The sequence below is a fragment of the Alnus glutinosa genome, chromosome 8 (assembly GCF_958979055.1).
Source record: "Alnus glutinosa chromosome 8, dhAlnGlut1.1, whole genome shotgun sequence".
Taxonomy (NCBI): Eukaryota; Viridiplantae; Streptophyta; class Magnoliopsida; order Fagales; family Betulaceae; genus Alnus; species Alnus glutinosa.
In genome coordinates this window covers 2912347-2931287 of record NC_084893.1, presented here as the reverse complement: position 1 = coordinate 2931287, position 18941 = coordinate 2912347, and the positions used below count along the sequence as shown (strand labels likewise).

At 34.0% G+C, this 18941-nt stretch overlaps 1 protein-coding gene across 1 annotated transcript; it reads left to right on the top strand.

Moving 5' to 3' along the window:
* Nucleotides 1–10051: 10051 nt before the first annotated feature.
* Nucleotides 10052–11812, top strand: LOC133875881 (NAC domain-containing protein 100-like). The gene is made up of 3 exons (XM_062314143.1): nt 10052–10512; nt 10631–10908; nt 11037–11812. The coding sequence occupies exons 1-3, from the start codon at nt 10326–10328 to the stop codon at nt 11643–11645; spliced, it is 1074 nt and encodes a 357-aa protein (XP_062170127.1). The 5' UTR covers nt 10052–10325; the 3' UTR covers nt 11646–11812.
* Nucleotides 11813–18941: the final 7129 nt, after the last annotated feature.

Genomic DNA, 18941 nt, shown 5'->3' with positions numbered 1-18941 from the left:
TAATTTACCTAGAGCTTCAAAGTTGAAGCAAAGAATAATAAGAAAGCCCAAACTAGATTTTGGGCTCATATGCATGATTCAACGTAATCAAGTTAGGTTGGCTCAGCTTGCCAAAAGCTTGGGCTGGAACAGCCTAATTGGGTTAGCCCTACCTTGATAAATGGTCCTACGAATCAATGGCCGTCTGTTTGAAGTTTGAAAACAGAGTAATACTGCCCTTAGTCTTTACGCTCAACTATTTTATACGGGTTGACGTAATGTGTTTTAAGTATTTTTTTTTTTTTCTTTCTTAAAGTGACTAACATGACCAGAGTAGCATGCCACGTAAATTTTTAATAAGTCACTTAAAACACGTCATGCCAACTAATATAAAATAAGTGTAAAAGTATGATGTTTCTCGAAAATTTAAATAAAATTGAGGAAACTCTTTAAATTTTAAAAATTCATAGGATCTTTATAATCTTTTAACTATGCTGAACAATGTTATTTAAGTTACCCATTACACCTATAAAAGTTAAGATCATGTTTTGTCAAAATATTCCGAGAAAAAGATGCGAAAGCAGAAAGGTTTCTTAAATAACTTTTTCGTGTTTTGAGTTCTTTGACAATGGTTTTGAAAAAAATGTCTTTTTTGAAAACAAAAAACACTTGGGTGTTTCTAATTCCATACATGAAGGTTTCTTATGTCAAAGGAAAGAGAGAGAGAGAGAGGGTGGAAGGAGGGAGGGGACCATTAATGTTAGGTCATAGCTTGGTGTATGATTCCAAATCTAATGATTTTGGACATGTTACAAAAAATGCATGAGAATCAAGAATGTTGTTATTCTATGATCTTATGTACGTTTGCAGTCTCTTTCATACAGTTACCTTCCCCAACCAACACATAAGTTGTTCTGAAAATGGTCTCAGCTGTTTGAATGTGACTAAAATTGCATGTGACCAAAAACTATCAACTTTAAAACAAATGGTAGCAGCCACATTGGACAAATTTTCGTACTACTAAAATTCAGACCGCATCGAAATGGACCGCCTCCAAACAATACCCTGACTGCATTTCCGTCTCTTACCAAACTCGCATTTCCATCGGGATCAACAATGAGAAAGATATCCCTATTTTTAATTTGTATTGTGCTATGTTACTACTTCTTTCTCTCGCTTTAAAATAATAATAATAAAAAAAAAATGGCGTCTTGTTTCAATTAGTAGAGCTGAATTGTCAAATGATGATGGCATCAAGACACCTTCTGTGGATCTATATGCAGCATAAAGTTAAGTTAGATATAAAATATAATGCAAAAAAAAAAGAAGAAAGAAAGATATATTGCAGGAGCACAATAACCCACACATAAAGACAATTGAATAGAGCAAATAAATTCCCTCAAAGAATACAGTATTCATCTATTTTCTAGCTAAATGCACTCAAAAACAAATATTGCTCGTAATGATATGAAATTTTTTTTTAGTCAACAATCGGTAGTTAGAGGGGGTTAAGTGTAATAAGCGGCGGTTTGTGGGAGCAATGTGTAAACGGTGGTAGTTGATGGAGGTTTAGTGTAAATGAAAATGAGGTGTTAAACTGTAGAGTTAAAGTTCAAAATTAAGACCTGAATTCTGATATCATGTTAAATTTCTACTTATCCTATAAGTTTAAGCTAATAAAAAATAACTAAAGTAATATCTTAACAAATCTAACTCCTATTTTCACTTTTTACAGTGGGAACAATTTGAAGATATAAGCTGCCATATGGTAGATTGAACTGCTCCCACTTGAGTTTATATAATTTTAATAGGGAAATTTGTACCCACTCTTACGTGGTGGCCTGCCATTTTGTTTCAAATCATTCAATAATTAAACACTTTGTTCATTCAAGCTCTTATGGTAATTTGTTTTCCCTTCAATTGAAAAGCATTTTGGTACATTTTTTATAGTGATGGCTGAGTCGCTGGCTGTAGGCATTTGTCTCCAGCTGCCACAACTACTATTTTGTTTTTAGATGTTTAGATATTAAATTAATTGATAATGTTTTAGAATTGCTGGTTTAAATATCTCTCCTCTAATAGGTGATGTATAAAAATGAATTTTTTTTTTTTTTTTTTTTTTCATGGAAGAGGGGAAAGAGGGATGCCGTGTTAAAGTATTTGATTAATTAAATGATTAAATTCATCATTTTAGATCAACTTAAACTTTTAGAATAAGTCATGATTTAACATTCACTTGTGGGATAAACTATAAAATCAAGGCTCGAACGTAAAATTTTTGTTCTTGTATAATGTTCATTCAAATTTTATCCCAAAAGCTTAAATAAATAAAAAATAAAAAAATTAATTAATATTTTAAGATGACGTACAACCAGATTTTTAGGTCTAAATGTTACCAGATCCCCAAACGTATGTGCATGGCTCATGATTCCCAAAAAGAAACAACATCTACCAAATTATATATATTATCATTTTTTTAAGAGTGAATCGTGTTGATAGGTTTCATCATATAAGATAACGGGAATAACTTCAATCAGACAGTAGCAAAAATTTGTTAGTTTTTGCCCTTCAATGAGAGATTGACACGTCATCATTAAATAAGAAAAATAAATCTTAACAAAATATAGCAAAACACTGGATCAAAACTTTCTCTTTCACTATTTTAGTTTTAAAACAAAAAACCATCTCGGCCACTGGCCGCTGTCACAGCCCCACACCGGAATTGGGGGTGGTTGCCAACCGGCCATGCGGCCACTGGGGGTGGCCTCGCGGCTACCCTAGACCTCGAGGGTGGCTGTGCGGTAGTTTTCGGCGTGGAGCGGTGGCGGCGGTGGCGGTGCCTGGGTGGACGGTGGTTGAAAGTTTTTTTTTTTTTTTTTCGACTAAAAAAGTAAAAAAAAAAAAAAAAAAAAAAAAAAGGATTAGATTCAGTGTTTTGCAAATAATTATTTTTCTTGTTATAGGGGGGTTAATGATGCTTGTTTGTTTAATTTATAACATACAGATGGATTAACACTACAGAAAACGATATAAAGAGTAAAGGATATATATATATATATATATATATATATATTCTATTCCTAAGTCATCTGCGAAAGACGCGGGAAATTTTCTAGCTCTAAAATCACCATGTGTTCCCTCCATTTTATTAATTGAGTAGGACATTATAATATTTAATTAAATGATTAAATTAATTAATTTTTTATAAGCTTTAATTTTTAGAACAATTGGTAATATAACATGATATCATAGCAAATGTTCTAATCAGCTCAAACCTTATATCTGGCCATAATTAACCGATAATTTCAATTAAATATTTCACATGTTGGGTCTCACTTATTCAAGTAGAGTCTGAGCGTGTATTTGAAAGAAAATGTTAGCATATTAATTAAATAATTAAATAAATTATTATTTTAAAATTTTTTGAGATAAATACTGATTTAACTTGTGATAATTAGAATAAGCCAAAAAACGAAGATACATTTAAATCTTGCTTACATTAGGAATATCCTTTATCCTTAACTAGTTAGTTGCAACCTCCCTCTCTAGTGTATGTCATATTCATAAATTATTAAAATTGTCTATATCAAGTCACATTAAGATGGAAAATAAAAATAAATAAATTATTTCAACTTAATCTTTAAGGAAAGTATAGATTTTTTTTATTTTTTTTGTGGAGTACATGAAACATGACTGTTCGTTTCTTTCTTAGTTATAAACATTATTATATTGAGAGTCCAATCCAGAATCTCTAATTATTCATCAATAAATTAATAAATTCGATTTACATTTTCAATTTACACTATCACTATTTACCACCCAATCTTTCCAACAAACAAAAGAATTTGCAAAGACAAAGTCTCTTACCAAAATGTTGTGTACATTATTTCACGTAATATTATTACATCTATTATAAAATAATTAAATTTAATTATTTAGTGACTGATGTGTTACGGACCAGAACAGTAATACCCGCCGCAGCTATTAAAATGAAGATTGAAATGCTTACATTCAAGTCAAAAAGAAGAAATTGTGTCACATTGCCCACCACAAATCAAAAGGAAAATAACAAAATCATCCCAATTAAAAAGTTAACTGATTTTCCACAATGATCTGCCTAATTCTATTACTTTTGGACTTTCTGACCAACTGCATTGCTCCACGTGTCTCTGTCCATCGCATGCTCATATCATATGTCGGAACAAATGAAACAGGGCCCACATACAATCAGCTTAGAGTCACACGTGTTTAAGGGTCAAACCTTTGGGTTGATTAAATTAACCAAAGTTTGGTCATTCCAATCAAAATGGCCTATTAGAAATCTGCCAAGTGGCTACGGGATACAGTGGCGGCACTGTCAAATCAAATTTCCCCACGATTTCGTGGCAGTCTGGCAGATATGGAAGTTGACTATTCAACTCAATCTGAGCCGTCCGATGGCGAGGTTACTCAGACAAATGAAATTCCTCAGACATGCAATGATGACTCTCGCCCACTGTTTACGATTTATTTCCGGAAATGGAAAGATTCGTTTGGTTCATTTTAATTGTAGCAAGTTTCTGCATCTAGATACAAGGAAAAGGACCATGAAAAATTATCATCAAATGAATGTAGACACAAAGAAAAAAAAGGGTTTGTAAGACATCAATCTAGGGAGCTTATTTAGGTCGGTCTAAGTTCCGTTTGGATTTATAATTTAAAAAAATGTAATTTAAAATCATAATTTTAAAATGTAAGATTTTAAAAAAAAAAAAAACAATTAAGCGTTTGGCAAAATAGCAGTTTAGCATTTAAAATCGTAAATTAGCTTTTAAAATTTTGCGTTTTCAAAAAAAATATCTTACCTGCGATTTTCTGTTTTTTCAAATCGCAAGTTTTAAAAATGCAGTTTTCAAACGATTTATGTTCTGCGATTTGGTTTAAAATCGCACTTATTGTTTACAAAATCGCAATCCTAAATGCACGCTAAGAAAGACTTTGGGTCAGTTTGGTAAGATACTCACTTACTCAGGGTCGTCTGGTGTTTTCGGTGAGGCTAAATAGTAAAGTTATTACTTTATTGGACTTGAGAGAGAGTTTGCGATTTTTTACAATCTAAAACCTTCATGTACAATTGCCCAACGAGCAAGGTCTACCATGATCACGTCAATGTAAAGTAGCCATTCTGATCGCTCCTTCTGCCTTTTCGAATAGAAAAAAGAAGATAGAGAAAGAGAGTCAGGGTGATAGTAAATCCTTTTGTTTGATGGGTTTGGCTTGAATCTAGTTCTAGTTGAAATTGAATTCATTAGAATTGAGCTAGTATTTCACAACGGAACATAAGAGACACGTGTTCTAATCCTAACGAACTAATTTCAATTGAAATTGGACCCACCGTCAATCTTTAAGCATCTTCATGATCGCTGTCCAACACATGGTAACGGGGATTAGATAAATGGGCGCCCATAGTTGGCAATTAACCTGTGAGTAACCGTTAAACGTTACTCCACGATGCATGAGAGGTACTGTAAATTTATATTTTCGCTGTGTAATTTGTCTAACAATAATGTTAATTAAATCTAAATAAATCAAACATTGAGATTATAACGATGGCTGAGAAATTGATGAGCGAAGTTGGGTTTAATTTATTGTGGCTTTGATTTTGTTACTTCGATTCTGTCCATATATACTTGGATTTGCACTCCTATATATTATGTGTGTATTTGAGATCGGGAGAAAAATAGGAGAAAAAAAAGAAAGAAATTATATAATATAAAAAATTAATTAACATCGTTAAATCGTATGACCCACAACCTAATATATTACAAAGAAAAATACTATAAACTACACGTTTATTAAACTTTATTGACGTGCACTTTCAATCAACCTTTAGGTTTTCAATTTCAACAATTAGTTTAGTAAAAAAAAATTCAACAATTAGTTCTTTATAAGGTTTTTGTTTTATTTCAAATAAGACACTTCGTCAATTTATTGTCCAATTATTTAACGATATGCCACATAAAATTAATAAATTAATGTTACATGGCTCTCATTTGACATATCATACGGAAATTATACATGCCATGTGACAAATTTGGCTGGCCAAAAAAAAAAAGAGTAAATAAAATTGATTTTAATCTTTATTTAAAGTATATTTATAAATTAAAGTAATTATGTCATGTGGTACATATAGTTGGCACATGATGTGCCAAACGAGTCATATGACAATAATTGATTAGTCTGACACAATTTTTTTAATAATTAATTGGGCGCTAAGTTAAAGGAGGGACCTATTTGAAATCATATGAAAACCTAAGGACCTAATTGTCAAAATTGAAAACTTATAAGCTAAATTAAAATTACATGAAAACCCTAGGAACTAAATTTGATTTTTTCCAAAAATAATAATAATAATAATAATCAATGGCCGATTGACAGTGTCACATCAACAAAGTAAGATAAAAAGTGTGGTGTATAACATTACTCAATTACAATACTACAAGCATAAAATAATTAAGTAATACAAATAAGTCTAGTACGGTACGAATAATATTCTAACATTCTTTTTCAAACCAATCCGGAGTAAAAACTTAATTTGAAAGGCAACTTGGGTTTAAAAGTCATTGAAAAAGAATAAGATAGAGCAAATTAAAGATTAGATTTCAAAGTATATATGGATCAAATGGAAGTACGTGTATAAATATGTGTGGTAATTAGTATGTATATCTGATAGTTGATAATCCGAAGGCATATGCTAGTGATCAAAAGAAAGCATATACCCCTTGTATAAGGCATTCTACGTTTGTGCTTGGTTTGATTTGGACTTAGAGGAGCACATAGGATATTCAAGAGGAAGCTAGGGTGCTGTCGTTGATAGACATAAATTGGTGGCCACTAAGTTCAATATATGGTTTGGTGCTTTTCTTACCAATTAACATCCGCCACCCTTTTCCTTTCGACTCTGCAAATTTTACCAAAATTCAAACAGCCTAACAGTGTCGGGTTTAATTGCGCAAATTTTACGAAAAATTCAAATAGCCCAAAAGAGTGAGATTGTGAAACTCACCTGCTCCGAGCAAGGAGTTTCCGCATCCTACGAAAGGATTATTGTGTAAGTAGGTCATATAATAACTTCATATGAAAAATTATACATATGGAGAATTACAAAAGAATATCTATACATTCATATGTTTCACGATCCAAATTGACATGATAGCTTATAATTAATGATGAGATGATGAAGCAAAAAATCTGACTTATTAATTTAGACTGTCAATTATAACACTCTTAATTATTTCACTAATTATAGACTGTTATGTCAGTTTGTAAGAAAACTTATTGTAAAAGCTATAATACTCTTAACAAAACTTGTGTAGCTATTATATACCTCAATAATAAAAACACACAAAAATCTGGACACGTATACAACATACATAGGGTCCTACATTCTCTCCTTATTTATTTTTGTCAATTATATATATATAGCCTGTGATGTGTTTACTCAAAACATATCCTTCCGGACTTGATTGGTGCTCTCATTTTCACAATTAAGTTAGCGTGTACTTTACCACATTGAATTTGAAGGGATGGTAATTAATAATATTGGCCTATACTACTATATTATATCGTGTTACATTGTATTATAGTAATTATACATACAACACAGTCTTCAATAGGTATGGAGCTATAATTTTTTTTTTTTTTTTTTTTTTTGACATGTACACACAAAAGGGGATGGAGGATTCGAACTAGTGACCTCCGTTTCATGAAGCGTGGTCCCTGCCAATTGAGCTACTCTTTGGAGACACGGAACTATAATTTTAGGTTGGGGAAGACGACAAAAAAAAAAACCATATGGGGGGTAAAAAGTTAATTTTGAGAAAATTTGTATAATTTTTTTAAAAACATTTTACGAACCACTGCCCCCAAGCTCCAACGTAGTTCTATCCCTCGTCATCAGGTTATATCCGTTATATAATTAATTCCCCACTACTATATGCATGATTATTTTTTGTATGATGTTAATATATAATATAATTATATTCTCTCTTCCATCTTTTGCCCCCTTTCTATATACCTTAAGAAACACATTGTTGGGACAGACTTATGTACTATGAATGGAATTATTATGTGACATGTACATCTAGAGCTATAAACTGACATATGCATGCACATATGATTTTGAGAATAAACAATTTCTCATTATTGCAGACAGGCACCCCACAAGATTTGGATGCATTTAGATCACAAGAGTTGCAATGGAAAATTGCGTTCCGTGATTAAAACAAGTGCGTTGATTTTCTTCCGCTTAATTAGGGTTTTTAATTAATGGTTAGGTCTTTAACAATCGATATCAAAGCAAACACCGCGTTTCAAATTTGAATCACGGAGAAGGCGATTTATAAACTGGATTAAATGTCTTGGTGTTATTATATAGGTATACTGTTAAGTCATTGAATATTAATAAGTAAGTGGATCGAGTAGTCAAAAAAGAAATGATTACCATCGCTCATCGGGCCATCGTGAACGTCGGATTCAAAAGCACGATGAAATATTACAATCCTAAGGGTTAAGAGTTAAAGCCAAATCAGTTAAGGCCTTTTAACAAATTTTTTTAAAGAATACTAATCATTCAATGTTTATATAGTATAAAAGTTTAGACCAAGATAGAGATCGTATATTGTTTTATTTATTTATTTAAATTTCTATCCCCTATGTTGTAGTTCAACCTAAGAAATGGACTTCCTACTCGGCTGTGCCTTTTCCTGCAAAGTGTCACTTCTCATACAAATTGCATGAAAAAAATAATATCTGTACAAAGTCTTCCAAACCATTTTCAAAGATCTCTCTTTCTCTCACTTCAATTGGAAGGAAAAGTGTGGGGGGTCATATCAGTCATTTCGGGTTGAATAAAGTGAAATTTTAACTAATTTTCGGAAAGGGAGAGAGAGTGGGCTTTTATGCCTTCTTCTATTCATTCACACAGCTGTACATTCATATGGACAAAGAAGATTTTTGTTGGGAAAGCATTTGTTTTAACAGCATAAATGCCTAAATGGGATTAAATTTGGAGTTTCTTTCAACTTTTTGTCTTTGACCGCTACAAAGGGTATTTTAATTAGGGTTGATAATTTTTTACACGTCCGTGAGCTTGATATTAATTCAATCTACAATTATCAAGTTATGATTTATGGGTCTGATCCGTTTAATTAATAGATTGGGTTATGATTAACCTATATAGCTTTATAACTATGTATCAACATGACTTGAATCCTATACGCGATATTTTGGTTGACAATTTTTTTACACGAGCCGCAAATCAGACATGAACCCAACACGAAATTATTGGATTAGGGAACTTAAGGTTGAAGGCCGAAGGGTCTGGCTTGTTTAATTAAATGGGTCAAATTAGGGATGATCTATATAGTCTTATACTCATACTTCGAAACGACTCGAATTCGACTCACAAACACAAATTTTCATCCTAGTTATAACTTTTACTATAAGTTTTTTACACCACGCCAATCATTAAAATGTGAACTGTGACATGACAATATCCATGACATTTATAACATTTACAAACGGACGTGGTACTTATCACGTTGATAACTAAAATGTAAATTATCATGTAACAGCCTACGTGACACTCATTGTCATGAAATATGAATTTGTAAGGGACTTATAATAAAAGTTATAATAATCAAACATTTTCATTAGTTTTTATAATAATGACGCACGTTGGAAAATTCTGGTAAAAGCTCTCAACAAATAATCTTGTAAAATTAGAGCCTAGTTGGCATTCTCATCTTCAAGAAAAATGTTTAGCCACTTGAAAAGGCAATAAACAATTTAAATTGAAAGATACTTGAATTTAGATCACTTTATTTACCACATTAAGAATATAAAATTGATTTTATTCTGAAATACTACATGCCTGGTATTTAGATGAATTGTCTTTAGTCAAAATTAAGAAGAATAGATAATTATTATTACAGAAAAAGTTAAAAGAAAAGAGAGGGCTAAAACAACCTACCAGGTTGCGTTAAATACCACGTTTCTTTCTCTCCAAACACCAGTATTTAGGGCCTTTGTGTTCCTCTTACTGCTTTTTAAATTAACATCTTCATCTTTCTAAGTTACAACCTTTTTAGTTCCATGGCGTCCCTTCTTTTCCTCTCTATGCCCACCTTTTCTTTCCAAATTCCAAACCTTTTTCTCTCTTAACAATATATTGTTTCTGGTTTTTGTTTTTCTCTGTAAGGTGTCCTGAGGCGGAGTTTTGGATATCACAGCTTGTTTATCAATTTCTGGGTCTGAAACAGAGATTTCAGATAACAAGGTAACAGGATTTTTGAAGTTATCAGGAAATGGAAAACGTTTCAGAGCTTTACAGGGAAGAGGAACAGATGCAATTGCCACCGGGATTCCGATTCCATCCAACCGATGAAGAGCTTATAAGTCAGTATTTGTACAAGAAAGTTACTGATACCAGCTTCTCTGCTAGAGCTATTGGAGATGTGGATTTGAACAAGTCTGAGCCTTGGGAATTGCCATGTAAGTTTCTGAAAATGGGTTTTTCTTATTTATATCTCTCTGTTGCTCTTTTGTAGGTTGAATGGTTTGGAACTTGGTCATTTATATTAATCAATTTTCGTTCGTTTTCTGGATGAAGGGAAAGCGAAAATGGGAGAGAAAGAGTGGTACTTCTTCTGTGTGAGGGACAGAAAATACCCAACTGGTTTGAGGACTAACAGGGCTACTGAAGCTGGTTATTGGAAAGCCACAGGGAAAGATAAGGAGATATATAGAGGAAAATCCCTGGTTGGGATGAAGAAAACACTTGTTTTCTACAAGGGTAGAGCCCCTAAAGGAGAGAAAAGCAACTGGGTCATGCACGAATACAGATTAGAGGGTAAATTCTCAGTCCACAACCTCCCCAAAACTGCAAAGGTATAACTCATCTGCTCTGTTTTCTTCTGTCTCTCCTGTTTTTACTCTTCTTCTTTTTTCCCCTCTGCTTCCGCCTGTTTGTCCTCTGTTTTACTTGAAGCTGATGGGTTTTTGTTCTTGAATTGCAGAATGAATGGGTGATTTGTAGGGTGTTTCAAAAGACTTCTGGTGGGAAGAAAATCCATCTCTCTGGGATAGTGAGATTGGGTTCTATTGGGGATGAATTGGGTCCTGATCTTCCACCATTGATGGATTCTTCTCCTTATATTGGCAAGACCAGACCTGTTGCTGAGTCAACTTACGTGCCCTGCTTCTCCAATCCCATGTATGCTCAAAGAAACCAAGAAGGGATGGTTGATTCCTTCAACAATTCTCTTTATGGATGTTCTTCGAATCCCTCCGACATTCTTTCAAGAATCCCACTTTCAAGTTCCTTCTACTCTGCTCAAACTGCTCCACTTTCGGGAAATCTACAGTTCCCAGGCTCTGCTACAATGCCAGACCACTCTGTTCTTAGGGCCTTACTTGGAAATCAAGGATCAAACCTGAGGCAGAGTTTCAAAACAGAGAGGGAGATGCTTAGTGTCTCACAGGAAACAGCTCTGACTACTGACATGAACACCGAGATCTCTTCGGTCATGTCAAATCTTGAAATGGGCAGGCAATCATTTGATCATCAGGAGGCCCCATCCACCTCAGCTGGGCCAGTAGACCTTGGCAATTTTTGGGGTTATTGAAATCACAAGTATCAGCAATAGAAGAAGAACAAGAGAAAGAGCAGCTTAAGTAACTATTATTGTTTTGAATTCATGGTGTGGATTTGTGTATAGATTTTCTGTATCCAAAGACAAATGAATGATACTGAAGCATATGTCATATATGCACTGTAACATATTTTGTGCTCTTTTTAAGTGCTTTCATTTTTCATTTGCTGAGGTTGTTCTTGTTCTGGCATAAATATTTTTCAGTCAATTTGCTTGGATACAAAATGGTACGGTCAATAGGAGAAATGAGATTCAGTTGGTGGAGAAGTGATCTTATTTTGTATAATCTACTAAAAAGTCAAGAAAATAAAATTAATGACCATACCTTCAGTTCTGTAGATGTTAAGTGCTTGCATCACTGAGGCCCTGAGTTTCATTCTCAGATTTTTTTTTTTTTTTTTTTTTAATAATTAATTCTGGATTTTTTTAATCCCAGCCTGTGGGGACTCAACTGAATATGCCATTGACAATTTCTCTCACCCTCGTGCGGGCACACTGCCATGGCATACAAACATTAATAAATGCTTCTGTATTTATTCACATTTCAGTTCCATGTGCAAGCTACGACCAAAACCTATGATGTCTCTTTGTCTTATTATATTGAGTGAGTAACACATACATACGGTTTAAGTGTAATCTTAATTACGAGTATATAAGCTTTTAAACGTTCTTTCTTGTAAGCCCATTTTCAAAGTCGAGTTTCACGTTTTTGTATTACTCTCCATAGTTCATGAATTTCTATATCCTTCTCAAGTTCATTTGTCACACGCAAGCACTCAATATTTACCACACCCACCAAAACATTTCCAACAAAGAAAAATGTGTATCACTAATGAGTGTTGTCACCGATGTTATCATTTTTTTCCCTACAAGATTTTTACAAACTAACGTGTCAATTTACGTAACGTTTATCACGACCGTCGATAAATAATTAAATTTGATTATGAGTAATGTGACAGTATCACGAGGACTGTACGACAGTTTGTATATTTAGGTGGCACTTACTACATCAGTTACTAAACAATTAAATTTGATTGTGAATTTGTAAGATATTGGAGTGTCCAAATGTTTTCCATCATTAATATAATGCATGCTTGCCAAATAGTTTGGGGAAAAAGGAATGGTGATTTGTATAAAGAAAGTGGTTGACTTTCATACCAATAAACTTTTTGATGCTTTTTCTAGTCGAATGTGTTCAATGTGGAGCTAAATTCTAAGAATCATGGAGGCCTTGTTGAATAGTAGATTGTGCCTGAACAAACAATTACAGAATAAAATTAAACGAATTAAAACAATGTTCGTCAACTTCATTTTTATTTTATTTTATTTTATCATGTAAGCAATATACATGAAGAAAATGCTGCACAATTATGCCTCATTGTTTTCTAAATAACGAAATTTCACTTTTTCTTTTATTCTCCCTTTCTCGTTTCTTTATTGGGACAAAGATTTTCTGTTATTAGGCTGTTCAGAAATTTAGACACCCTAGAAAATGGTATTATGTAACGATCCAGGGAAAAGCGTTAGTCACATCTGCGCTATCACCCCAAAATAACTAGTCAATTTGGAGTTTCCCTATAATTCATTATAAAGCCTAATTTTACTTAATAACTAGGCAATGTAGGACTTATCACCCATGAATATCTTTATAAACCACTCACTCTATATGAGCTATTCATCTCTTCTCAATATAAAACTGGAGTGTTACATGTTCTGTTTCAAACAAGGATCTATCAAAATTTCTATTTATTCAAACGACTTAATAACAGAGAATCTCGATCCCTCCCGTTGGTTGGTTGGTTCATTCATTCACTTTCAATTCGCCCATTCACTCATTCATTTCGATTCATAAGCTGTAGAGGGTGATGTGAAAATATCCTAAATAGGTATAATATCTCCTAAGATCTCTTGTTTATATTTTTTATTACGACCATGTCGTGGCTTTGTTTCTGGCACATGATCGATTCTGTCATGCTTGGACAATTTGAGTCCTGCACGACATAGTCCACAACTATATGAAAATGGAGCATTTTGTCGTTTACTAATTCTGTTGGAATTATCCTTTTTGATAGCAAATTTATAATATAAAAACTTCCCCACATTATCCTCTCCCTTTGGAGTAATCCACCAACCAAAGCTACCCAAATCAACCAAAACCCAGTCCCCCGAACTAAGCAACAGTTTTTACCTTCTTATTAAGGGGTTTAGTATATTCTCTTTGGTCAAAATATCATATTAATATTCTCTTTCTTATTATGAATTCTACCTCTTAACTTAAATCGAACACATTTTATTACGTTTACGGGATTCTTTTAAGAAAACCCACGAGTTTAAGTAATGACAGAACTAAAAATTCTATTTTTTTTTAGAGATAGGGGCTGACAGGGGCCCATCGGCTCCTATTTAGTTTTGTCACTAAGTTTGAGTTCTTATCATCTTAATTATCACAAGTAGACGCGCTTTTAAAAATGGATGAAAATTTTCCCCTACTAAATTGGAGGAAAATCTTTAAATTATATATTTTTAACACTTGTCAATTTCAACCTTTGTAAAAAAAGCTTTGTCCAATAAAAATAGAGTTAGATAAATTTGATTAAGTGATCACACGTGCTAATTGTATTAATCTTAAAAGGCAACAGTCATTAAAAAATTAAAATTTAAAAAAAAAAAAAAAAAAAAAAAAAAAACCTTGAAAAAGTAGCTTTAACGTTTATAGTATCTACTCACATTTACTCAAATGTATGGAGTGTGAATTCGATACTATAATACAAGTAGTGGTGGGCCCCGATTATGTATTTTAAATATCGGTGAGAAAACTTCAAGGAGGAGTTTTAAACGTCTAAAAATATCCAATCACATTTACTTTAATTAAAAATAAACTTGGAATTGTAAATCCCAACCCATACTTTAAAGAATAAACTTGTATATTATATTTTTATCCTATAATATTATTGTGATGGTTCCAATCGACTTTTAAATTTTATTTAATTGTTTTTAACATGAGTTGATTCAATAATTAGTTTGAACTGTCAACATTGTGAGATAATTGTAGAATAAAAATATAGTTTCTAAGCATTTCTCATACTATAATTATAAAACTCAAAATGTGCTGACTATATTGCCTGTCATGTTCGACTTGCTTGGTTAATACCATAAGATCGGTTGTCCGAGTCATCACTCAATTGATACATGATTCTTGCTACTTGGTTTGTGTATCTAGTGTTTTCCTGACAGAAAATGATCACAAAGTGAAACTGTCTCGGAGGGATTTCATGCCATAACAAAAATGTATTGACCATGAAAATATTCTGATTAATTTTTTATTTTATTAAATATACAACCCATAAGAGTGTGGCCACTGGCCATTCAACTTGGTTATAGTCGTTGAGGAATGATTTATCTTTATTGATTTGGGATTATAGTCAAATAGGAGTATATACCTTCTTCTTTTTCTGCCTAAAAACAATTCTTAAGAGGAAAAAGCTCAACATATAAATAATAATTAAAAATAGGGATAATTGCATTTTCTTCTTATGAACTACTAAAAAATGCGTTATGCCTCCATGAACTACTAAAAAATGTGCGATGCTATCATGAACTACCAATTAGACCAAAAAAGAGCATTCAACTACCACAATTACATGTTTTTTTTATTTTTTTTTATTTCTGTCAACCTAACTCGTGAAAATACTTTAATACCCTCACTCAATTTAAAAAATGACCTAAATGCCCTTAACTTAAACCAAAAAAAAAAAAAAAAAGGAAAAGTGGGTGCTGCCAAAAGGGGTGGCTGCCACCCCCTTAGGTGGAGGGAGTGGCCGCGCAGCCACCCCCTTAGGTGGAGGGGGTGGCCGCGCAGCCACCCTAGGTTTTATCGGGGTGGCCGTGCAGGACCTGAGGTGGCCGCTCGGCCACCCTTGGAAAAATCTAGGGTGGTCGCATGGCCACCCTTAGGCTGGGGTGGCCGCGAGCCACCCCCTCCGGCAGCCACCTTTTTTTTTTTAATTAAATATATTAGTTTTAATATTTTTTATTAATAAATTTAAACCAAATTAATAAACCAATTTTTTATGATTCCTTACAAATTTACGTGATAATTTACATTTTATAAAAATCAGTTTCACGTGGATTGTCACACGACAGCTTACATTTTAGTTGCAAACATAAAATAAGTTCCACATGGACAAACTCTTCAATTTGTGAGCGTAATAAGTTTAATTTCAAATAACATGTAACCGTCTACATTTTAATAACAAATGAATAAATGTCACGTTGTCTCGTAAGAGATTTATATTAAAAGTTATAATACAAATCATTAAAATTATAATAATCCACTTAGATTACCCCTGAAACTCTATATGAGCATATAATTATCTGATGTTTCTGAAATAGAAGATTGAACCATGATCAATTTGATTGAAACGAACCTAGACATTCTAGCAGTTAGGAAATAGAAGATAGAGATTTTGAACAATTTTGCTATTTGAATTGTTAAATATAAGATAATTTTTATGGGATCCACCAATTTAAACAGTTTTCAAGCAACCTATTAACTTGTTAGGGCAGGTGGGTCCCATAAAAATTATATCATATTTTATCTTTTTGGAAGAGATTTTTTTTTTTTTTTTTGACATGTCTACACGAGGGGGGGAGGAATTCGAACTAGTGACATTCGCTTCATGAGACGTGGTCCCCAGCCGATTGAGTTACCCCTTGAAGACTTTTCGGAAGAGAAATGCTATTTTGTATTCAACTGTCATTTTTTCAGTATACTTCGCTGACATGACATACTCAATTTGTCTTTCAATCAATCTTAAGTAAAAATAAAAGCAAATCCAAAAATTAATTGAGCATGCCACTTCAGCATAGTATAATGGGAGAAGGACAACATAATTCAAAGAGTAATGCTTGGAAACTTTTCATCCCTATAAAAAAAGTTTGGTGATTCTTGTACAACTTCTTTTATACAACTTTCACACAATCGCCTTTCAAAACAAAAAGACTTTCACACAACCAAGATATATTGGTATGACTCTTGTATCATATGCATGAGTCATATTAATGTGTCTTAATTGTGTGAAAGTTGTACAAAAGAGTCGTAAAAAAATCAATTTTTCCTCGCAATAAATGGAAGTGAAAACCATTGCAATGAGTGGTCCCCACAAAAACTTTTTTATTCGGAAAAAAAGTGTTCCCAAGTTTTACTCGAATGTATAATAACGGGAGTGTTTGATAAAGCATTTTTATCTTTTGTATTTTAAAAATAATAATAAGAACCGATTAATGTGACATAAATATAAAGCAGTTTTGAATTTTTTTATAAAAAAAAAAAAAGAAAAAAAAAGAAAGAAATCTGCCTTTTCTTTAGGAGGAAAAAAAAAAGTGGATAGTGGGCAGCATTTTTCTTTTGAAAAATGGGGGAAAATCGAAAAATGCATAGGGTGTTTTATGTAATTTGGTATCCCGAAACCTACGTGATGGAGGCCCACCCCCACCTGACCTCTAACGAGATTGTCTGGCGCGGTGTGTTCCGCAACGATGAGGTCAGACCCAGGAGAGGGGGTTAGGCTGCTTTTTAACGGTCCACACGTAAGCCGGTGGGGTCCACCCCAATTCCCGCGCTACTCATCACGCGGTTCGGGTTTCTCTGTCGTCATGATATGGTCCCCTTAATGCGACCTTCTCACCATCCACGGCGCGCCACGTGTTCTTGACGTAGAGTGGGCCCTTTATCCATCTATATCTGCTCGTGTGGAAGGAAGACAAAAAAATACTCCAAACTAACAGCATCACAGGTTGCTGAGGAACCGAAGGTTCTTTATGTCTAAATAAATTTTTTTTTGAACAAAGCTCCGGAACCTTTATTGATGAAACGAAATCCCAAAGGAGATTACAAGGAGGCAAAAGCCTTAGAACCAATACAGGAGCAAAGAAACTGAGAACCACCGCCAGAAGGCTACAACAGTGCCTGTAGGCCAAGGTAGTGAATAAAGTTGAAGAAACTTCATCCACTAAGTCAGGAAAATCCTGGCTTAAAACAGCTACAAAAAAGTAGACTATGAGCAAAGATACAAGAATTTACAAATTCAAACAGGAAAAAAAAAAACCAAAAAACCAACACCATGAGAACTGCGACCGGAGCTCAGGGCATGTTGAGCACGCACAGACTCTGGGAACCCTTCCCGCCATCGAACGACCTCCAGAAGACCAGATCGACACGAAACGAAGCCGAAAAAGCAAACTGTGACCCTCACGCGCTAACCCAGGGAGGACACTCCCCGGCGCGTGCTGGCCAAGCGCCGCGCAGGAAAGAACCACACAGTTCCGTCGAGTGACGACCGAAACTAGAAGAGGCCGGCGACCACGAAAGAAAAGCTCATGTCGACGAACACCCAGCCAAGGCTACAGATATAGAAAAAAAGCACACCTTCACCGAATACCCACCGACATCCGCCATACCCACAGGCCAGAGCTTGGGAATCTTCATGTTTGCACCAACAACAACAAAAACAAAACAACATAAGAAAATACCAGCATCACCGGATCAAAGTCCGAGAGGGACCACAGCTCTACAACCCTAAGGTTGGGAGAACAAGACATCCACCACTGGAGACTAGTGGGATGACAAAAAACCACCCTAGCCCGTGAAGGCTAGGGAAAGACCAGCACCAGGAGGGGGAGACGTGAAGCCTTCGACCCCCCCGGCAAAACAAGCTTCAAAGTTCTCTCCCTGTCTCTAGAACCTTTCACACGGAGAGAGAGAGAGAACAATTACTTCAAACCTACCAACCTATGTCTAAATAAATTTTGGGAAGTGATTGATGGACAATTCTTATTTTACAATTATCTACTATCAAGATATATGAGATGTGATTTATGTACGTGGGTCTCACATATAGGTTTCATCTAATATATCTTGGAGTTGTGGGATAGGTTGTTTGAAATTTATTCAGGCAGGTGTCTCTTATATAGACAGTGTCATATTTGTTGTTCAAATTGACAACCTATATTGGATATGCAGTTTTAAAATGTTCAACCACATATTCGAACACGTAGATTTCATATAAGTTGTCTAACAATTTAGATAACATATTGTCGTAAATCCTTACCTAACATGCCTTTAGAGGTTCTCAAAGGGTAGTTTAATCGGTTGAAGACCATGGCTCATGAAGCAGAGGTCACTAGTTCGAATCTCATCTCTTCTTATTGTGTGGACATGTCAAAAAAAAAAAATGCCTACCTTTCCATATAGATTCCCAATTATTTTCC